This window comes from Bombina bombina, chromosome 6, assembly GCF_027579735.1.
Source record: "Bombina bombina isolate aBomBom1 chromosome 6, aBomBom1.pri, whole genome shotgun sequence".
Taxonomy (NCBI): Eukaryota; Metazoa; Chordata; class Amphibia; order Anura; family Bombinatoridae; genus Bombina; species Bombina bombina.
The window spans coordinates 487636371-487660790 of NC_069504.1; the positions used below are offsets into that span (position 1 = coordinate 487636371).

Below are 24420 nucleotides of genomic sequence, written 5' to 3' on the forward strand. Positions count from 1 at the left end.
TTATATATAAAATGTATCATTTTATATTACTTCTCAAAGTGTTTAATGTACCTTTAATGACAACAAAGGGCTCTAATGCACACACATATATATATATATATATATATATATATATATATATATATATATGTCTATATGTGTGTACATATATATTTATGTTTTATATGTGTATCTATGACTGTAAATACATATATACACATATAAATACATTTATATATACAGGTATGTATACATATATAGACATATATAGACATATCTATATACATACAAATACATCTTTAGCAATGTAGCTATATGTATTTCAAAGTTAAAGTCCTTTTGTGGCTTTTTTTTCTAACACATGCAATCTCATATTTTTGATCCCTTATTACCTTTGTGTGCAATATTTTTTTTAAATATTTTTTATTAGACAGTGTTAATATGAGTGTAACTGTAGTTTGTAATGTATTTTTGAAGCGTTTTGTGCAATTTTTTTGTTTCGGAAAACAATTAACCACAGCTCTGAGATTGTGTTAAGGATTGTAGTGTAAATCGTGATTGCGCTGAATTTGTAATACAAGCACAATGGAAAGGGGCACAAACAGTCACGACAACGCTAACGCAATAGTTTGCGCCTCACTTGTAATCTAGCCCTTTATATCCCTTTAAACTTCTACCATGGGTTTGGTGATTATGCCTTTTCCACATACAACAATTCTATTAGTCTTTGTTTTGTCTAGTTTGAGTTGATCTGATTTCACAGCTAATGTGAAGAAACAAAGCAATTGAGGTACGTAAAACCAAACAAACTGAGGGACAAGACAAGAGGCAGTAAGAACAACTGATACCTAGAAACGGATATTTCTTCTAATGTTTATTTTTTCTGTTACTTTTTTCTCGTTCAGACGTCTATCACTTTACAGTGGGCTTTGTATGAACTAGCCCGTGCCCCCGGAATACAAGAGAAACTAAGGTCAGAGGTTATGGAGGGCAGGAAGGCTTGTGGCAGTGACCTTTCTTCATTACTTAAAAATATCCCCTTAGTGAAAGCAGCTATAAAGGAAACACTCAGGTAATAGGAAGTTTACAGTTCTTCTCTCTTATAAAGTGCATCTATCTGTGCTAATACGTTATCTGTTTCAGACTGCACCCTGTTGCCATCACTGTGCAGCGATACACTCAGCGAGACACAGTTATCCAGAACTACTTAATACCTCAGGGGGTAAGAAGCAATAGTGACATATAGTACAGCCTACTAGAACTGACCATGTTTTGTATTATTCTCCCTGACTCCCTCTCACTTTTCTCTCTGCCCTTCTGCAATTCCCTCTGGCAGACATTGGTTCAGGTAGGACTTTACGCCATGGGTCGGAATCCGGATATCTTTCCTTCACCGGAGAGGTTCTCTCCTGAGCGTTGGCTGGGAGGGAAAGCAACACACTTCAGAGGACTGGCTTTTGGCTTTGGACCACGGCAGTGTTTAGGACGCAGGATTGCTGAAATGGAAATGCAGCTGTTCCTTATACATGTATGTACTGTACAGGTTAAACTAAGTAACAAAAAGTTAGCATAGTCATTGATGACAAATGGGGGAAATAATACAAGTCATTTAAAGGGACATTTTTGTACATGCATAGTAAATATCAGCAATTAAAGGGACACTAAAGTCAAAATTAAATATTTATGATTGAGAAAGAGTATGACATATCAAAAAACTTCTAGTCTACTTCCATTATAAAATTATGCACAGTCTCTTTATATGCACATTTTCTGAGGCACCTACTGAGCATGTGTAGGAGTTCAAAATGTATACATGTATGAGTCTGTAATAGTTGTCACATGATACAGGGGCAGGGAAATTAAATATTTTTTTATATTTGTCAGAAAAAAAATATACTGCTCATTTAAAAGTACTATAGCAATGTCTTTTAATTATTATTTATTTGTTGATTATACAATTCTACTATTTTTATTGGCCCTAAGTAATGCAATGTAAATGATCTTAATATAAAATAAATATTTTAAAAGCATAAAACATTTAAATTATCTTGTAAGCAAAATTGGAATTGGTTTGAAGCACAGGGCGACACCTCTTGCAAGGCCTTCTGAGTATATTTATTTTATATCCTTTACAATTAAAGGGCCATAATAATCTAAAAATAGTATACTATAATTTGTTAGAGTATGTAATTTTAATTAATTAAATATTATTATTGTTTTTATTAATTATCTAATGGAGAGACTGTAGAGCTGTTTCATTTTCTTTGGATGACTTTTTCTCTGGCACCCCTAGAAAGTCTACTTGAAGTGAGAGTGCATTTTTCTAACATTTAATTTTATATATATATGTGTGTGTGTGTGTATGCATATGTAGATAGATAGATAGATAGATAGATATGGTCTGATCTTCATCTAAGTCACGATTAATGATACATACAATCTGACTAATCTAATAAAACAGCTGTATATTTCAACTTTTTCTTAAAAACATTGAGTAATCATCCACAGTGCAGGCAGGAAAAAGTAAGTGAACCCTTTAATTTAGTAACCAAAACATTTTCAGTTCATAAATATTTTTGGTTGTTTTGATTGCAGAGCCCTCTTTGGGTCATTGGGGCCTATCTATCAAGCTCCGGATAGAGCTTGAGGCCCCGTGTTTCTGGCGAGCCTGCAGACTCGCCAGAAACACCAGTTATGAAGCAGCGGTCTAAAGACTGCTGCTCCATAACCTGTCTGCCTGCTCTGAGCAGACGGACAGACATCGCCGCAATTCAACCCGATCAAGTACGATCGGTTGATTGACACCTCCCTGCTGGTGGCCGATTGGCCGCGATTCTGCAGGGGACAGCGTTGCACCAGCAGCTCTTGTGAGCTGCTGGTGCAATGCTGAATACGGAGAGCGTATTGCTCTCCGCATTCAGCGAGGTCTGGCGGACCTGATCCGCACTGTCGGATCAGGTCCGCCAGACTTTGTTAAATAGAGGCCATTGTTTCTCTTTTAAGCTTGACATCATGGACTAGTGATCTGGCATTCTCTTGTAAAATGTCTTGATGCACGTTTGAATTCATTGTTCTCTTAATGACTGCATACATACATGCAAACATACAAATACACACACACTCACACACACACACATATATATATATATATATATATATATATATATATATATATATATATATATATATATATATATATATATATATATATATATATATATATACAGGTGGCCCTCGTTTTACAACAGTTCAATTTACACCGTTTCAGAATAACAACCTTTTTTTCCAGTCATGTGACTGCTATTGAAAAGCATTGAGAAGCAGTGCATTTATTAAAATAGCCAGTAGGTGGAGCTGTCCGCTTGTGTTGCAGCAAAGCCAAGCAAGCTGAAATTAATCAGTTTAACCAGACCTGAGCTATTGTGCAGATTTCAAAGGAACAAGATCTTCCTGTCTATAAATCAGTCCAGGTTGGAATGCATAGAAAGAACCGTTTGCAGAAAAATGCAAGTGAAGTCTGTTGTGTGATTATTTTATTAGGTTTATAATGCTGTTTAGCAAATGTTTTTGTTCATTTAACTTAGTTTAATTATATATTATGTGTTGTGTGATTATTTTATTAGGTTTATAATGTTGTTTAGCATTTAAAGTCTTCATTTCAAAGCTTTAAAAATAATGAATTAGGTGTTACTTATGACAATTTTGAGAGGGGCCTGGAACCTAACTCCCTCACTTCCCATTGACTTACATTATAAACTGGGTTTCAATTTACAATGGTTTTGATTTACAACCATTCCTTCTAGAACCTAACCCCGGCGTAAACTGAGGGCTACCTATATATATATATATATATATATATATATATATATATATATATATATATATATTATATATATATATATATATATATATATATATCTTCCCAGCCAAACATCTTGTCATATACCATATCCCTTTAAATCAATGTTAAAACATTAATAAAAAAAAAACCATATATTTTACTTTTAATAAGTATAAATATGAGTGAAATACTTTATCTTCATATGTTTCACATGTGTTATACACTTTTATTTTAGCAATAACAATTTATTTCAGGTCTCCAGTTGTGCTAACTTTTTTTTAGCACTATTAAGTTCTGCTCTTGAGCAAAAGGCTCTTAAAAAATGATGGCTTTGCTAAATTCTCTAGTAAAATGTTTTTACCATGGACTTGTAATGCCAGATTGTGCGCTAATTTTAGTGCAAGGCATCAATATTGATAGCATACTCTGTGTTTTGCTATAAAATATCTCTGAAAAAATGTGTTCCGTCTTACTTTTACCTGAACCTACAACATACTACACATTGATTGGTTAGCTCAATTCACAAGCTCAAATCTGTCTTGTTAGCCACAGCAAGAAAGATCAGGGATATGGGTTCCGCTGGGATTTTTATGTTTATTTTGCAAAGTAATGCTTAATTGCTGATACAGGATATGAGTTTACTGTCCCTTTTACACTATGAATAATACAGGTAGATTTCATAAATAACACCCTTTTTAGTTATTGTATGACAATTGTCTTGCAATGTTTTTAAAATATTACTTTTTTTTATAAGAATTAATGTTAATTGTAGAATATTATTATTATTAATAAATAGAGGCCTAGATTACGAGTTTTGCGTTAGAGGCTGTGCGGTGCTAACAAGCAGTTTTCACTCACCGTTTACTTACATGGTATTATGAGTTTTCAAAAACCCGTTGTTAAGACAAGAAGTGAGCTTTGAGTAAAATCTTGCTTATTACCGCACTCCAATACCAGCGCTGCTCTAGTCAGCGGGGAGCTGGTCGTACGTGCTTGTGCACGATTTCCCCATAGGAATCAACGGGGAGAGCCGGCAGAGAAAAAGCCTAACACCTGCAAAAAAGCAGCGTAAAACTCAGTAACGCAGCCCCATTGATACCTATGGGGAAATAACATTTATGTCTACACCCTAACATGAACCCCGAGTCTAAACACCCCTAATCTTACACTTATTAACCCCTAATCTGCCGCCCCCAACATCGCCGACACCTGCATTATATTTATTAACCCCTAATCTGCCGCTCCGGACACCGCCACCACCTACATTATACTTATGAACCCCTAATCTGCTGCCCCCAACATCGCTGACACCTACATTATATTAGTTATATTGTAGCTAGCTTAGGGTTTATTTTATAGGTAAGTATTTAGTTTTAAATAGGAATAATTTAGTTAATGATAGTAATATTTATTTCGATTTATTGTAATTATATTTAAGTTAGGGGGTGTTAGGGTTAGGGTTAGACTTAGGTTTAGGGGTTAATAACTTTAATATAGTGGCGGCGACGTTGGGGGTGGCAGATTAGGGGTTAATAAATGTAGGTAGGTTGCGGCGACATTGGGGGAGGCAGATTAGGAGTTAATAAATACAGGGAGTGCAGAATTATTAGGCAAGTTGTATTTTTGAGGATTAATTTTATTATTGAACAACAACCATGTTCTCAATGAACCCAAAAAACTCATTAATATCAAAGCTGAATAGTTTTGGAAGTAGTTTTTAGTTTGTTTTTAGTTATAGCTATTTTAGGGGGATATCTGTGTGTGCAGGTGACTATTACTGTGCATAATTATTAGGCAACTTAACAAAAAACAAATATATACCCATTTCAATTATTTATTTTTACCAGTGAAACCAATATAACATCTCAACATTCACAAATATAAATTTCTGACATTCAAAAACAAAACAAAAACAAATCAGTGACCAATATAGCCACCTTTCTTTGCAAGGACACTCAAAAGCCTGCCATCCATGGATTCTGTCAGTGTTTTGATCTGTTCACCATCAACATTGCGTGCAGCAGCAACCACAGCCTCCCAGACACTGTTCAGAGAGGTGTACTGTTTTCCCTCCTTGTAAATCTCACATTTGATGATGGACCACAGGTTCTCAATGGGGTTCAGATCAGGTGAACAAGGAGGCCATGTCATTAGATTTTCTTCTTTTATACCCTTTCTTGGCAGCCACGCTGTGGAGTACTTGGACGCATGTGATGGAGCATTGTCCTGCATGAAAATCCTGTTTTTCTTGAAGGATGCAGACTTCTTCCTGTACCACTGCTTGAAGAAGGTGTCTTCCAGAAACTGGCAGTAGGACTGGGAGTTGAGCTTGACTCCATCCTCAACCCCAAAAGGCCCCACAAGCTCATCTTTGATGATACAAGCCCAAACCAGTACTCCACCTCCACCTTGCTGGCGTCTGAGTCGGACTGGAGCTCTCTGCCCTTTACCAATCCAGCCACGGGCCCATCCATCTGGCCCATCAAGACTCACTCTCATTTCATCAGTCCATAAAACCTTAGAAAAATCAGTCTTGAGATATTTCTTGGCCCAGTCTTGACATTTCAGCTTGTGTGTCTTGTTCAGTGGTGGTCGTCTTTCAGCCTTTCTTACCTTGGCCATGTCTCTGAGTATTGCACACCTTGTGCTTTTGGGCACTCCAGTGATGTTGCAGCTCTGAAATATGGCCAAACTGGTGGCAAGTGGCATCTTGGCAGCTGCACGCTTGACTTTTCTCAGTTCATGGGCAGTTATTTTGCACCTTGGTTTTTCCACACGCTTCTTGCGACCCTGTTGACTATTTTGAATGAAACGCTTGATTGTTCGATGATCATGCTTCAGAAGCTTTGCAATTTTAAGAGTGCTGCATCCCTCTGCAAGATATCTCACTATCTTTTACTTTTCTGAGCCTGTAAAGTCCTTCTTTTGACCCATTTTGCCAAAGGAAAGGAAGTTGCCTAATAATTATGCACACATGATATAGGGTGTTGATGTCATTAGACCACACCCCTTCTCATTACAGAGATGCACATCACCTAATATGCTTAATTGGTAGTAGGCTTTTGAGCCTATACAGCTTGGAGTAAGACAACATGCATAAAGAGGATGATGTGGTCAAAATACTCATTTGCCTAATAATTCTGCACTCCCTGTAGTATGTAGGTGTCGGCGATGTTGGGGCGATGTTGGGGGCAGCAGATTAGTGGTAAATACATATTGCTGCAGATAAGGGGTTACATTTTTTATTATAGTGTTTGCGATGCGGGAGGGCCTCGGTTTAGGGGTTAATAGGTAGTTTATGGGTGTACTTTAGTTATGAGTATTATGTTACAGCGTTGTACCATAAAACTCATAACTACTGACTTTTAAATGCGTTAGGACTCTTGACAGGGTAGGGTGTACCGCTCATTTTTTGGCCTCCCAGGACAGACTCGTAATACCGGCGCATAGAAAAAAGACTTTACGAAGTTTACGTAAGTCGTTTTGCGGTAAGGCCAAAGAAGTGTGCGGTGACCCTAAACCTGCAAGACTCCTAATACCAGCGGGCGTAAAAAAGCAGCGTTAGGACCTCTTAACGCTGCTTTTTTACCCTAACACACAACTCGTAATATAGCTGAAAGTGTTTCCAAGTTCTATAGCCTTGTGTACATAAGTGTGTGTACATAATGAAAATGATTTGTGGTAAAAAAGCAATTTGAATATATAAATCCGACAGGTTAAATAACATAAAAACTAATGCAAGATTAAACTATATTGTTAGTATGTGTTAATTTTTTTAATTAAAGGGCCTTAAAATTAAAGTTTCATGATTCAAATAAGGTATGCAATAAAAAAAAATCCAGTATACTTCCATTAACAAAACATGCAGATTATTTTTATATGCACACTTTCTTAGGCTCAAGCTCCTAGTGAGCAGGTGCAAAAGTGCACAGTATGGCATCTATGTATGAAGCAGTCTACTTTCCTGCATTCGCTGGCCCAATACGCTCACCTAAGCTTGCCTGCCATCGCTGCCGCGGACCTGAATACGTTCGCCAAAGTTATCAAAAAAGCTGTCAAGAAGCCGGAGTGATGAGCAGCGGACTGTTGTTAACTGACAGTCATCGATCTCGCTGCTCATCGTCTTCTTCGCAGCTTTTTTGATAGCCTGTCACTAAGCACCCACACTAAACTACACTGTTTTACCCCCTAAACCGCCGCTCCTGGAGCCCCCCACAACTAAATAAAGTTATTAACCCCTAAACCACCGTTCCCGGACCCCGCCGCCACCTACATTATACCTATTAACCCCTATCCTGCCGCCCACTACACCTCCGCCACCTATATTCAAGTTATTAACCCTTATCCTGCGGATCCCGGACCCCGCCGCAAATAAATAAATTGTTTAACCCCTAAACCGCCGCACCCAGAGCCCACCGCCACCTATATTAAAGTTATTAACCCCTATCCTGCCCCCCACTACACTGCCGCAACCTACATTAAACTCATTAACCCCTAAACCGCCACTCCTGGACCCCGCCGCAACTAAATTAAATGTTTAACCCCTAAACCGCCGCTCCCGGACCCCGCCGCCACCTATATTAAAGTTATTAACCCCTATCCTGCCCCCCCATACCGCCGCCACCTATATTAAAATTATTAACCCATAAACCTAAGTCTAACACTAACCCTACCCCCCCTAACTTAAATATTAATTTAATAAATCTAAATAATTTTACTCGTATTAACTAAATTATTCCTATTTAAAACTAATACTTACCTGTAAAATAAACCCTAAGATAGCTACAATATAGCTAATAATTATATTGTAGCTATTTTAGGATTTATTTTTATTTTACAGGCAACTTTGTATTTATTTTAACTAGGTACAATAGTTATTAAATAGTTAACTATTTAATAACTACCTAGCTAAAATAAGTACAAAATTACCTGTAAAATAAATCCTAACCTAAGTTACAATTAAACCTAACACTACACTATCATAAAATAAATTACCTACAATTACCTAAAATTAAATAAAATAAAATAAACTATAGTACAAAACCCCCCCCACTAAATTACAGAAAATAAAAAAAGAATTACAAGAAGTTTAAACTAATTACACCTAATCTAAGCCCCCTAATAAAATAATAAAGCCCCCCAAAATAAAAAAAATACCCTACCCTATTCTAAATTACCAAGTAACCAGCTCTTTTACCAGCCCTTAAAAGGGCTTTTTGCGGGGCATTGCCCCAAAGTAATCAGCTCTTTTACCTGTAAAAAAAAATACAACCCCCCCAACATTAAAACCCACATACCCCTACTCTAACCCACCCAAACCCCCCTTAAAAAAACCTAACGCTAACCCCCCTGAAGATCATCCTACCTTGAGCCGTCTTCACCCAACCGGGCCGAAATCTTCATCCAAGGTGCGCAGAGGAGGTCCTTCATCCAGTAGAAGTCTTCATCCAGGCAGCGTCTTCAATCTTCATCCATCCGGAGCGGAGCCATCTTCCAAGGAGCCGACGCGGAGCCATCCTCTTCAACCGACGACTGAACGACGAATGAAGGTTTCTTTAAGGGACGTCATCCAAGATGGCGTCCCTCGAATTCTGATTGGCTGATAGGATTCTATCAGCCAATCGGAATTAAGGTAGCAAAAATCTGATTGGCTGATCCAATCAGCCAATCAGATTGAAGTTCAATCAGATTGGCTGATCCAATCAGCCAATCGAATTGAGCTCGCATTCTATTGGCTGTTCCGATCAGCCAATAGAATGCAAGCTCAATCCGATTGGATCAGCCAATCGGATTGAACATCAATCTGAAGTTTATTTAGTTGCGGCGGTGTAGGGGGGACAGATTAGGGGTGTTTAGACTCGGGGTACATGTTAGGGTGTTAGGTGCAGACATCTCCCATAGGAATCAATGGGATATCGGGCAGCAGCGAACATGAGCTTTCGCTGTGGTCGGACTCCCATTGATTCCCTGGAGGCGGTGGATTGAAATCCAGGTACACTGGGCCGGAATAGTGCCGAGCGTACCTGGTAGTAGTTTGATAACTACCAAAAGTAGTCAGATTATGCCGAACTTGCGTTCAGAACATCTGTAGTGACGTAACCATCGATCTGTGTCGGACTGAGTCCAGCGGATCGTAGGTTACGTCACTATATTCTACTTTTGCCGGGCAATAGGGGTTGATAACTAAGGCGAATCAGCCTCGCCACAAATATGCTGCGGAATTCCAGCGTATTTGCGGTTGATGGCTTGATAACTTGAGGTCTATATGCGTATAATCAATTTGTGATTTGCCAGAAAATATTCTGCTCATTTCACATTCAAATGAAGTGCTATTGCATTGTCTTTTAATTGTGTCTATGATTCAGTTCTACTGTATTTAGTGGTCATTTAATGTTTCTTGATTGGTGTTTAAACCCACAAAACAGTTAAACAGATAGTTATTGTCTTACTCCTATTTGACTCTTAAAGGGACACTGAAACCAAATTTTTTCTTTCATGATTCAGATAGAGCATGACATTTTAAGCAACTTTCTAATTTACTCCTATTATTAATTTTTCTTTGTTCTCTTGCTATCTTTATTTTAAAGCAGGAATGTAAATCTTAGCAGCCAGCACATTTTAGGTTCAACACCATGGATAGCACTTGCTTATTGGAGGATTACATTTACCCATCAATAAGCAAGCATAACCCAGGTTCTCAACCAAAAATGGATCGGCTCCTATGCATCACATTCCTGCTTTTTAAATAAAGATAGCAAGAGAATGAAGAAAAATTGATAATAGGAGTACATTAGAAAGTTGCTTAAAATTGCATGCTATATCTGAATCATGAAAGAAAAAAATTTGGGTTTAGTGTCCCTTTAATTAAGAGTCAATCACCAAGATTACAAGTTTGGCGTTAACAGGGGTGCGTTGCTAACGAGGCTTTTTTCCCCACCGCTCCCTTAAGAAAACATTGGTATTACAGGTTTTTTAAACCCGGTGTTAGCCACAAAAAGGTGAGCATAGAGCAAAATTTAGCTCCACATCTCACCTCAATACCAGCGTTGCTTACGGTAGTGGCTAAACGTGCTCGTGCACGATTTCCCTATAGGAAACAATGGGGCTGAGCTGGCTGGAAAAAAAACTAACACCTGCAAAAAAGCAGCGTCCAGCTTCTAACGCAGCCCCATTGTTTCCTATGGGGAAAATAAATCTATGTCTACACCTAACACCCTAACATGAACCCCGAGTCTAAACACCCCTAATCTTACACTTATTAACCCCTAATCTGCCGCCCCCGCTATCGCTGACACCTACATTATATTATTAACCCCTAATCTGCCACTGCGGACACCGCCGCCACCTACATTATCCCTATGAACCCCTAATCTACTGCCCCCAACATCGCCACCACCTACATTATAGTTATTAACCCCTAATCTGCCCCCCCCCAATGTCGCCGCAACTATATTAAATTTATTAACCCCTAATCTTCCGACCCCAACATCGCCGCTACTATATTAAATTTATTAACCCCTAAACCTAAGTCTAACCCTAAGTCTAACCCCCCCAATTTAAATATAATTTAATTTAAACTAAATAAATTTAACATAATTAAATACATTATTCCTATTTAAAACTAAATACTTACCTATAAAATAAACCCTAAGCTAGCTACAATATAACTAATAGTTACATTGTATCTAGCTTAGGGTTTATATTTATTTTAACTAGGTACAATAGTTATTAAATAGTTATTAACGATTTAATAATTACCTAGCTAAAATAAGTACAAAATTACCTGTAAAATAAATCCTAACCTAAATTACAATTACACCTAACACTACACTATCATTAAATAAATTACCTAAACTACCTACAATTAAATACAATTAAATTAAATTAAATAATCTAAATTATGAAAAAAGAATTTTAAACTAATTAGACCTAATCTAATCCCCCTAATAAAATAAAAAATCCCCCCAAAATAATAAAATGCCCTACCCTATACTAAATTACAAATAGCCCTTAAAAGGGCCTTTTGCGGGGCATTGCCCCAAAGTAATCAGCTCTTTTCACCTGAAAAAAAATACAATACCCCCCAACATTAAAACCCACCACCCACACACCCAACCATACTCAAATACCCACCCAATCCACCCTTAAAAAAACCTAACACTACCCCCCTGAAGATCTCCCTACCTTGAGCCGTCTTCACCCAGCCGGGCACAAGTGGTCCTCCATACGGCAGAAGTCTTCATCCGATCGGGGCAGAAGAGGTCCTCCAGACGGCAGAAGGCTTCATCCAGGCGGCATCTTGTATCTTCATCCTTCCGGAGTCCATACGAAGTCCTAACGAAGAATGAAGGTTCCTTTAAATGACGTCATCCAAGATGGCTTCCCTTGAATTCCGATTGGCTGATAGAATCCTATCAGCCATTTGGAATTAAGGTAGGAAAAATCCTATTGGCTGATGCAATCAGCCAATAGAATTGAGCTTAGATTCTATTGGCTGATTGGAACAGCCAATAGAATGCGAGGTCAATCCTATTGGCTGATTGGATCAGCCAATCAGATTGAACTTCAATAGGATAGGATTCTATCAGCCAATCAGAATTCAAGGGATGCCATCTTGGATGACGTCATTTAAAGGAACCTTCATTCTTCGTTAGGACTTTGTTTGAAGAGGATGCTCCACGTCGGCTGGATTGAAGATGGACCCGCTCCGCTTCAGAAGGCTGAAGATAGAAGATGCCGCCTGGATGAATCCTACTGCCGTCTGGAGGACCTCTTCTGCCCCGATCGGATGAAGACTTGTGCCGTATGGAGGACCACTTGTGCCCGGCTGGGTGAAGACGGCTCAAGGTAGGGAGATCTTCAGGGGGGTAGTGTTAGGTTTTTTTTAAGGGGGGATTGGGTGGGTTTTAGAGTTGGGATGGGTGTGTGGGTGGTGGGTTTTAATGTTGGGGGGGGATATTGTATTTTTTTTTTCAGGTGAAAGAGCTGATTACTTTGGGATAATGCCCCGCAAAATGCCCTTTTAAGGGCTATTTGTAATTTAGTATAGGGTAGGGCATTTTATTATTTTGGGGGGATTTTTTATTTTATTAGGGCGATTAGATTAGGTGTAATTAGTTTTAAATTCTTGTAATTCTTTTTTTATTTTCTGTAATTTAGTGGGGTTTTTTTCGTAATTTTGTTTATTTAATTAAATTGTAATTAATTGTAGGTGGTTTAGGTAATTAATTTAATGATAGTGTAGTGTTAGGTGTAATTGTAACTTAGGTTAGGATTTATTTTACAGGTAATTTTTTACTTATTTCTCCAACATTGGTGTGTCCGGTCCACGGCGTCATCCTTACTTGTGGGATATTCTCTTCCCCAACAGGAAATGGCAAAGAGTCCCAGCAAAGCTGGTCACATGATCCCTCCTAGGCTCCGCCCACCCCAGTCATTCTCTTTGCCGTTGCACAGGCAACATCTCCACGGAGATGGTTAAGAGTTTTTTGGTGTTTAAATGTAGTTTTTATTCTTCTATCAAGTGTTTGTTATTTTAAAATAGTGCTGGTATGTACTATTTACTCTGAAACAGAAAAGGATGAAGATTTCTGTTTGTAAGAGGAAGATGATTTTAGCAGACAGTAACTAAAATCGATTGCTGTTTCCACATAGGACTGTTGAGATGAAGTAACTTCAGTTGGGGGAAACAGTTAGCAGACTTTTCTGCTTAAGGTATGACTAGCCATATTTCTAACAAGACTGTGTAATGCTGGAAGGCTGTCATTTCCCCTCATGGGGACCGGTAAGCCATTTTCTTAGTCAAAAACAAACAGAATAAAGGGCTTATTATGGGCTAAAAAACTGGTAGACATTTTTATGGGCTAAATCGATTGCTTTATTTGTGCATATTATTCAAATTTAGGCTAACAATTGACATTTATAATCTTGGGGAACGTTTATAAAACGGCAGGCACTGTATTGGACACCTTTTTCAGTCAGGGGGCCTTTCTAGTCATAGACTGAGCCTCATTTTCGCGCCACTAATGCGCAGTTGTTTTTTGAGAGCAGGGCATGCAGATGCATGTGTGAGGATCTAAGAATCTCTGAAAAAGCTTTTAGAAGGCATCATTTGGTATCGTATTCCCCTCAGGGCTTGGTTGGGTCTTAGCAAAGACTGTATCTGGGACTGTATAGGGGTTAAATTGAAAAACGGCTCCGGTTCCGTTATTTTAAGGGTTAAAGCTCTGAAATTTTTGAACAATTCCTTCATACTTTTTCACATATTCAGTAATAAAGTGTTTCTGTTTGAAATTTAAAGTGACAGTAACGGTTTTATTTTAAAACGTTTTTTGTGCATTGTTGACAAGTTTAAGCCTGTTTAACATGTCTGTACCTCCAGATAAGCTATGTTCTATATGTATGAAAGCCAATGTGTCTCCCCATTTAAATTTATGTGATAATTGTGCCATAGCGTCCAAACAAAGTAAGGACAGTACTGCCACAAATAAAGATATTGCCCAAGATGATTCCTCAAATGAGGGGAGTAAACATGATACTACATCATCTCCTACTGTGTCTACACCAGTTTTGCCCATGCAGGAGGCCCCTAGTACATCTAGTGCGCCAATACTTATTACCATGCAACAATTAACGGCTGTAATGGATAACTCCATAGCAAATCTTTTATCCAAAATGCCTACTTATCAGAGAAAGCGCGATTGCTCTGTTTTAAACACTGAAGAGTAAGAGGACGCTGATGATAATTGTTCTGTCATACCCTCACACCAATCTGAAGGGGCCATGAGGGAGGTTTTGTCTGAGGGAGAAATTTCAGATTCAGGAAAAATTTCTCATCAAGCTGAACCTGATGTTGTGACATTTAAATTTAAATTAGAACATCTCCGCGCACTGCTTAAGGAGGTGTTATCTACTCTGGATGATTGTGACATTCCAGAGAAATTATGCAAGATGGACAGGTTCCTAGAGGTTCCGGTGCCCCCCGACGCTTTTCCTATACCCAAGCGGGTGGCGGACATAGTAAATAAAGAGTGGGAAAAGCCCGGCATACCTTTTGTTCCTCCCCCTATATTTAAGAAATTATTTCCTATGGTCGACCCCAGAAAGGACTTATGGCAGACAGTCCCCAAGGTCGAGGGGGCAGTTTCTACTCTAAACAAACGCACTACTATTCCTATCGAAGATAGTTGTGCTTTCAAAGATCCTATGGATAAAAAATTGGAAGGTTTGCTTAAAAAGATTTTTGTACAGCAAGGCTACCTTCTACAACCAATTTCATGCATTGTTCCTGTCACTACGGCAGCGTGGCTCTGGTTCGAGGAACTAGAAAAGTCGCTCAGTAGAGAAACTCCATATGAGGAGGTTATGGACAGAGTTCACGCACTTAAATTGGCTAACTCTTTTATTTTAGATGCCGCTTTGCAATTAGCAAAATTAGCGGCGAAAAATTCAGGGTTTGCTATTGTGGCGCGCAGAGCGCTTTGGCTAAAGTCTTGGTCAGCGGATGTGTCATCCAAGACAAAATTACTTAACATTCCTTTCAAAGGTAAAACTTTATTTGGACCTGATTTGAAAGAAATTATTTCAGACATCACTGGGGGAAAGGGCCACGCCCTTCCACAGGATAGGTCTTTTAAGGCTAAAAACAAGCCTAATTTTCGTCCTTTTCGCATAAATGGACCAGCCTCTAATTCTGCATCCTCTAAGCAAGAGGGTAATGCCTCACAACCCAAACCAGCCTGGAAACCAATGCAAGGCTGGAACAAGGGTAAGCAGGCCAAGAAGCCTGCCACTGCTAACAAGACAGCATGAAGGAGTAGCCCCCGATCCGGGACCGTATCTGGTGGGGGGCAGACTCTCTCTCTTTGCTCAGGCTTGGGCAAGAGATGTTCAGGATCCTTGGGCGCTAGAAATAGTTTCTCAAGGTTATCTCCTGGAATTCAAGGAACTACCCCCAAGGGGAAGGTTCCACAAGTCTCACTTATCCTCAAACCAAATAAAGAGACAGGCATTCTTACATTGTGTAGAAGACCTGTTAAAGATGGGAGTGATACACCCAGTTCCAATAAAGGAACAAGGAATGGGATTTTATTCCAATCTGTTCGTAGTTCCCAAAAAAGAGGGAACGTTCAGACCAATTTTTGATTTGAAGATCCTAAACAAATTTCTCAGGGTACCATCGTTCAAAATGGAAACTATTCGAACGATTCTACCCACCATCCAGGAAAGTCAATTTATGACTACCGTGGATCTAAAGGATGCGTACCTACATATCCCTATCCACAAGGAACATCATCAGTTCCTAAGGTTCGCTTTTCTGGACAAACATTACCAGTTTGTGGCTCTTCCATTCGGATTAGCCACTGCTCCAAGGATTTTCACAAAGGTGCTAGGGTCCCTTCTAGCGGTTCTAAGACCAAGGGGCATTGCAGTAGTACCTTACTTGGACGACATTCTAATACAAGCGTCGTCCCTGTCAAAGGCAAAGGCTTATACGGACATCGTTCTAGCCTTTCTCACATCTCACGGATGGAAGGTGAACAAAGAAAAGAGTTCTCTGTCCCCGTCAACAAGAGTTCCCTTCTTGGGAACAATAATAGATTCCTTAGAAATGAGGATTTTTCTGACAGAGGTCAGAAAATCAAAACTTCTAAGCTCTTGTCAAGTGCTTCATTCTGTTCCTCGTCCTTCCATAGCGCAGTGCATGGAAGTAATAGGATTGATGGTTGCAACAATGGACATAGTTCCTTTTGCACGAATTCATCTAAGACCATTACAACTGTGCATGCTCAAACAGTGGAATGGGGATTATACAGACTTGTCTCCAATGATTCAAGTAGATCAAAAGACCAGAGATTCACTCCATTGGTGGCTGACCCTGGACCATCTGTCCCAGGGAATGAGCTTCCGCAGGCCAGAGTGGGTCATTGTCACGACCGACGCCAGTCTAGTGGGCTGGGGTGCGGTCTGGGAATCCCTGAAAGCTCAGGGTCTATGGTCTCGGGAAGAGTCTCTTCTCCCGATAAACATTCTGGAACTGAGAGCGATATTCAATGCTCTCAGAGCTTGGCCTCAACTAGCAAAGGCCAAATTCATAAGGTTCCAATCAGACAACATGACGACTGTTGCTTATATCAATCATCAAGGGGGAACAAAGAGTTCCCTGGCGATGAAAGAAGTGACCAAAATAATTCAATGGGCGGAGGATCACTCCTGCCACTTGTTTGCGATCCACATCCCAGGAGTGGAAAATTGGGAAGCGGATTTTCTGAGTCGTCAGACATTTCATCCGGGGGAGTGGGAACTCCATCCGGAAATCTTTGCCCAAATAACTCAATTATGGGGCATTCCAGACATGGATCTGATGGCGTCTCGTCAGAACTTCAAGGTTCCTTGCTACGGGTCCAGATCCAGGGATCCCAAGGCGACTCTAGTAGATGCACTAGTAGCTCCTTGGACTTTCAACCTAGCTTACGTATTCCCACCGTTTCCTCTCATTCCCAGGCTGGTAGCCAGGATCAATCAGGAGAGGGCCTCGGTGATCTTGATAGCTCCTGCGTGGCCACGCAGGACTTGGTATGCAGACCTGGTGAATATGTCATCGGCTCCACCATGGAAGCTACCTTTGAGACAGGACCTTCTTGTTCAAGGTCCATTCGAACACCCAAATCTGGTCTCCCTCCAACTGACGGTTTGGAGATTGAACCCTTGATTCTATCAAAGCGTGGGTTTTCAGATTCGGTGATAGATACTCTGGTTCAGGCCAGAAAACCTGTAACTAGAAAAATTTACCATAAAATATGGAAAAACTATATCTGTTGGTGTGAATCCAAAGGATTCCCATGGAATAAGATAAAAAATTCCTAAGATTCTCTCCTTTCTTCAAGAAGGTTTGGAGAAAGGATTATCTGCAAGTTCTATAAAGGGACAGATCTCTGCGTTATCTGTCTTACTACACAAAAGACTGGCAGCTGTGCCAGATGTTCAAGCATTTGTTCAGGCTCTGGTTAGGATCAAGCCTGTTTACAGACCTTTGACTCCTCCCTCGAGTCTAAATCTAGTTCTTTCAGTTCTTCAAGGGGTTCCGTTTGAACCCTTACATTCCATAGATATTAAGTTACTATCTTGGAAAGTTTTGTTTTTGGTTGCAATTTCTTCTGCTAGAAGAGTTTCAGAGTTATCTGCTCTGCAGTGTTCTCCTCCTTATCTGGTGTTCCATGCAGATAAGGTGGTTTTGCGTACTAAGCCTGGTTTTCTTCCGAAAGTTGTTTCTAACAAAAATATTAACCAGGATATAGTTGTACCTTCTTTGTGTCCGAATCCAGTTTCAAAGAAGGAACGTTTGTTACACAATTTGGACGTTGTCCGTGCTCTAAAGTTCTATTTAGAGGCTACTAAAGATTTCAGACAAACATCTTCCTTGTTTGTTGTTTATTCTGGTAAAAGGAGAGGTCAAAAAGCGACTTCTACCTCTCTTTCCTTTTGGCTTAAAAGCATTATCCGATTGGCTTATGAGACTGCCGGACGGCAGCCTCCTGAAAGAATCACAGCTCACTCCACTAGGGCTGTGGCTTCCACATGGGCCTTCAAGAACGAGGCTTCTGTTGATCAGATATGTAAGGCAGCGACTTGGTCTTCACTGCACACTTTTGCCAAATTTTACAAATTTGATACTTTTGCTTCTTCGGAGGCTATTTTTGGGAGAAAAGTTTTGCAAGCTGTGGTGCCTTCCGTTTAGGTGACCTGATTTGCTCCCTCCCTTCATCCGTGTCCTAAAGCTTTGGTATTGGTTCCCACAAGTAAGGATGACGCCGTGGACCGGACACACCAATGTTGGAGAAAACAGAATTTATGCTTACCTGATAAATTACTTTCTCCAACGGTGTGTCCGGTCCACGGCCCGCCCTGGTTTTTTTAATCAGGTCTGATGAATTATTTTCTCTAACTACAGTCACCACGGTATCATATGGTTTCTCCTATATATATTTCCTCCTGTCCGTCGGTCGAATGACTGGGGTGGGCGGAGCCTAGGAGGGATCATGTGACCAGCTTTGCTGGGACTCTTTGCCATTTCCTGTTGGGGAAGAGAATATCCCACAAGTAAGGATGACGCCGTGGACCGGACACACCGTTGGAGAAAGTAATTTATCAGGTAAGCATAAATTCTGTTTTTAGCTAGGTAGTTATTAAATAGTTAATAACTATTTATTAACTATTGTACCTAGTTAAAATAAATACAAAGTTGCCTGTAAAATAAAAATAAAGCCTAAGCTAGCTACAATGTAACTATTAGTTATATTGTAGCTAGCTTAGGGTTTATTTTATAGGTAAGTATTTAGTTTTAAATAGGATTAATTTATTTAATTATGTTAAATTAATTTAGTTTAATTTAAATTATATTTAAGTTAGGGGGGGTTAGACTTAGGGTTAGACTTAGGTTTAGGGGTTAATAAATTTATTATAGTAGCGGCGACGTTGGGGTTGGAAGATTAGGGGTTAATAAAATGTAACTAGTGAGGCGGGAGTGCGGCGGTTTAGGGGTTAATACATTTATTAAAGTGGCGGCGATGTCCGGTCGGCAGATTAGGGGTTAATAATTGTAGGTAGGTGGCGGCGACATTTGGGGCGGCAGATTAGGGGTTAATAAATATAATGTAGGTGTTGGCGATGTTAGGGGCAGCAGATTAGTGGTTCATAGGTATAATGTAGGTGGCGGCGATGTCCGGCCGGCAGATTAGGGGTTAAAAACCTTTATTTTAGTGTTTGCGATGTGGGGGGGGGGCTCGGTTTAGGGGTTAATAGGTAGTTTATGGGTGTAAGTTAGCACTTTAGTTAAGAGTTTTATGTTATGGTGTTAGCCCATAAAACTCTTAACTACTGACTTTTAAATGCGGTAGGAGTCTTGACAGGAGAGGGTCTACCGCTCACTTCTTCCAAGACTCGTAATACCAGCGTTAGGAAAATCCCATTAAAAAGATAGGATACGCAATTGACGTAAGGGGATTTGCGGTAGCCTCGAGTTGTGGAAGAAAAGTGAGCGGTGAGCCTGTACCTGTCAGACTCGTAATACCAGCGTTAGGTAAAAAGCAGCATTGGGACCTCTCAACGCTGCTTTTTAAGGCTAACGCCAAGCTCATAATCTCGGTGAATGTTTGTGCATACTGAGCAAGACTTTGAAACTAATTATTTATGCAACTTATTGTTAGAATTTTAATTATCATAACTTTGTCTTATTGGTATACGTTTTAAAAAAGTGGAGATTTATCTACTGATAAAGATTGAAATGGAATATTTATTTTTCCTTCATAATGAGAAGTATGAAGTGTAGGGCATACTTGCCAACTATCCTGATTTTGAACAGTCCCGGCTTTTTGGCCTCCTGACTATTTTGTTGATATTGTGGTATATGAGTGTCCTGCAGTTTAATACAATATTTTATATTTAGTGCATTTAGTCCAAAGTTATTTTTTATCTTTCAAGCAATAGTCTCTAGGGCACACTAATATCTGCATGTCAGCCCAGGTACACTAAATCCCTCACATAACAGCCGTCCAAAGGGGTTACACAGTAAAATTCATGTTAGATATTGCTCAAGCACAAAGCTGATGGCACGCAAGTTAGGGAGTCCTTCATGTAGTTCAGTGCTATACTATTAAAGTGGTAGTAAACTTGAGTAATCTGCACATAACCACATAACAGAATGCCCCAAAAAAACCTGTTTAATTTATTTATTTTTATATATGCTTACTAAAAACGTTATTATTGATCTTTCTTGTATATTCAGTCCCGTCTTCCTCTGCCCCTCCCTGATATGCACTTCTTTTTTTCTGACGTTTTAACCGATATCCAATGAAAATGTGCTCCAAAAGGCATTGAAAGAAAAATCGAATATGCCCCATTAAACTAATGCGCATGAGCTTGTTTATATAACGTCATATCTGGGAATCTATAACTTACATAGTCAAACATGCTCGTTAACCCAGGGGAATAACGCTCTAGAAATGCTGCAGAACAACAGTTCACATACGCTCCTGTCCGTTCCTGAATTAACCAATGTATCTTGTGATTCATTGTTTACATTGGAGCGGATGAGGAGCTATAGCGCATGCGTGCCGTAGTCAGTCTTGTGAGCATGCATTACTCCCTAAGTAGAGAGCGGATGGGATCTTCTCTTGCATTCGGATGCTAACAAATTCATATGCCTAAATAATAATGGTTTACTTCAGGTTTTAATTTGCACTAAATTTTACAGCGGCATTTTAGATTGTGCTCAACCACATCACAACTCACTACATGTAATACAAGAGCAATGGAAGCACTAATAGTGCTCCCTGTACTATTTAATTAAAAACGTTTTGGTCGCCTTAAAGTGATTTAAAACCCCAAAATTTCCTTTTGTGATTCAGACAGAGCATACCATTTTAAAAAAGTTTACAATTTACTTCTATTATAAAATGTGCTTCGTTCCCATGGTATTCTATGTTGGATACCTAGGTAGGCATCTGGAGAACTGCAGGGCAGGAAATAGTGCTGCAATCTAGTGCTCTTGCAAATGGATAACGTTCTACTGCTGCCACAACTGCTACAGAAATGGGCTGGCTAATAAGCATACGTTCTTACTTTTCAACAAAAGATATCAAGAGAACAAAGAAAAATTGATTATAGAAGTAAGTTAGAAAGCTGTGAAAAATTGCATTCTCTGTCTGAACCATGAAAGAAAAATGTGTGTTTTTATATCCATTTAAGATGCTCTGGTTAAAATGTTTAAGTGCTTTATTGTTATCATGCCGCAGAGCACAAGATAATGCAACTTGCACTATAGCTTGTACTTTACATCTAATCTAGCCCATTGTGTGCAATTTGCATTGAGTGTTTTGGGGAGGAGCAGAGTGGCTAGAGGTATAGAAATTGTGGGTGGCCATAGTCAATACCCCATAACTTCCTTAATTAAAGGGACAGTCTAGTATAAATTAAACTTTCATTATTCAGATAGGACTTTTAATTTTTAATCAACTTTCCAATTTACTTTTATCATCAAATTTGCTTTTTTCTCTTGGTATTCTTAGTTTAAACTAAACATAGGTAGGCTCATATGCTAATTTCTAAACCTTTGAGGGCTGCCTCTTATCACATGCTTTTTAAATCTCTTTTCAACACAAAGACTAAAAGTACACGTGGGCCATATAGATACCACTGTGTTCAGGCACAGAAAGTTATTTAAGATCTAGCACAAAACAATGCTAAATTTAAGACAATAGATAATAAACAGTCACAGTCATGTGATCAGGGGGCTGTCAGAAGGTTCCTAGATACAAGGTAATCACAAAGGTAAAAAGTATATTAATATAACTGTGTTGGTTATACAAAACTAGGGAATGGGTAATAAAGGGATTATCTATCTTTTAAAACAATAAGTAGACTGTCCTTTTAATTGCCCTGCTGCAAAGAGTCCCTACTGCCTATGGTGTAGAGCATTGTTTCTCAACCACGGTCCTCAAGTACCCCCAACATGCCAGGTTTTCATTAGAGCTGAACTAGGACACAGGTGAAATTATCAGCTCATGGTTGAGAGCAGGTTAGTAACCATATTGTTACTGATCAGCTGATTACTTCACCTGTGAACTGGTTCAGCTATAATGAAAACCTGGCCTGTTGGGGGTACTCGAGGACCACGGTTGAGAAACACTGGTGTAGAGGATACCCCTTAGTGAAATACAGAACTGTCAGTATATTATTTATGCAGCCATCAATAGGCAACTAGCACCCAGGTGCTAAGCCTACCTAGCTATGCTTTTCAACTAAGGATACCTAAATAATGAAGGAAATTAGATAACAGAAGTAAATTGGAATCATAAAAAACATTTGGGTTTCCTGTTCCTTTAAGTATAATGATTGGCAGGAGAGTTTCACAATACAATAAAGCAAAAATATTTTATTCAAATGGGAAAATATTTACAGGTGCTGGAGTACCTGGATATTAGGAATTGTATGGCCATTTAAAAGGATAATAAACACCTTTTCAATACCCAAACTCCACCTACCACTTGCCTTATTTGGACAATTTACTCTGGGGTTGAGTCTGCAGCTGACATGGCTAGCCACAGTCATAATGTAAGTATAAAGTGCATTGTTTTGCTGTTATTCTCTGTTAAAGTGCCAATTAGGGAAAATGTGTAGCAGGGTTAGCATTGATAAGTCAACAGGGTGATTTTTTTTAGATCTGAGAAATAGAAAAGCCATAATTTACTAAATGACATGAAGATAGGGCAAAATACATAATTAAAGTATACAATAAAGGTTTTTCACTATGCCTAACTTTTTAACTTTACTGTACCTTTAACTTAGATAGGGTCTAGCCCAGGGGTTTTCCCACCTGCCTTCAGGGCTCCCTAATGGACCAGATTTTCAGGATTACATTGGGTGAGAGCAAGTTAATAGCAATGTTTACTAATCAGATGATTTTTTAAAATATCCTGAATATCAGGCCTGTTAGGGAGGTGTGAGAACAGGTTTGAAAAACCCTGATCTACCTCTAAAAGGTATCAAGCATTGTAAAATTGTATATAGTTAAATGGTTAAGGACACTTTTTTTAGCATTTAAAAAGTTTAACTTTTGTAATGTTGATACGTCTCAGGAGTGTCCTTCAGTAATGTTAGTGTATTTATCAGCAGCAGTTGCCACCAACGTGTTACCTATTGTAATTATGAATATTAATAATTAATAGCAGTATACAATTATTGTCAGCGATATCTACAATTAATAACACACAGATTTTTGTCAATACGCCCCAGTAAGATGTTAAATCTCTGTAGTGTACCCCAAAATATCACTATTGAGATATCTATAAATTTGACAACAATATTATTATTAAAAATGTATATTTTTTCTCAATAAAAAATATTCCTAAATTCTGATCAGTTAATCTTTATGTACACCTTGATTACATTTATATAGTAGCTGAATATCACCTGACCAGTTATATCTATCAATTATTCAATACAATATTAAAATATAAAGCAGCCTATAGACATATTTAGATTAATTACTATTCAATATATATTGATTATTATCCCATGTATGGACACAATATTTCTATAAATTAACCTTAACTCAAAATGAATCACTTAACAAATATCCCACATGAATTTTACAAGAACAATTTGTATTTAACAAGCAACACTAACTCAAATACCAAAACATGGACTACTAACTTAACAATGCTTAGTTAAAGGGTTAGAAATTGATTCCCATTTCCACCTAATTAAAATATATTATTATAATGACTATTATAAATACAGTCAAATAAACAGTATTTTTTTTTAAATGAAGCTTTTACATACCTTACTTTAAAATATAAGATTATCATGAAATGAGCAGTAATGACCGCCCATAAAATGAGGCATGGCTCATGTTAATCCAGCATCCGCCCCCATCCAATGGGGAAGCGGCTGGGTCACTTAATTTTAATATTAAATTCAGTGAACATCGCATGCGCAGTACTGATGTTCATAAACAGCTGTTTGTGTTCACAGCTTATTCATCACTAGCAGAGTTATAAGGATCGCTTAGAGGGGCAGCTTCTCACAGGCAAATGAGAGGA

The 24420-nt window shown here is 38.8% G+C and overlaps 1 protein-coding gene across 1 annotated transcript in view; it reads left to right on the forward strand.

Annotated features, from left to right (window-relative positions):
- The window catches only part of LOC128663140 (cholesterol side-chain cleavage enzyme, mitochondrial), a 95333-nt gene that overhangs the window by 26667 nt on the left and 44246 nt on the right, over positions 1–24420 (forward strand). The window contains 3 exon segments of the mRNA XM_053717329.1: positions 885–1051; positions 1123–1201; positions 1316–1507. Of these exon segments, the coding sequence (XP_053573304.1) occupies positions 885–1051; positions 1123–1201; positions 1316–1507 (438 nt within the window).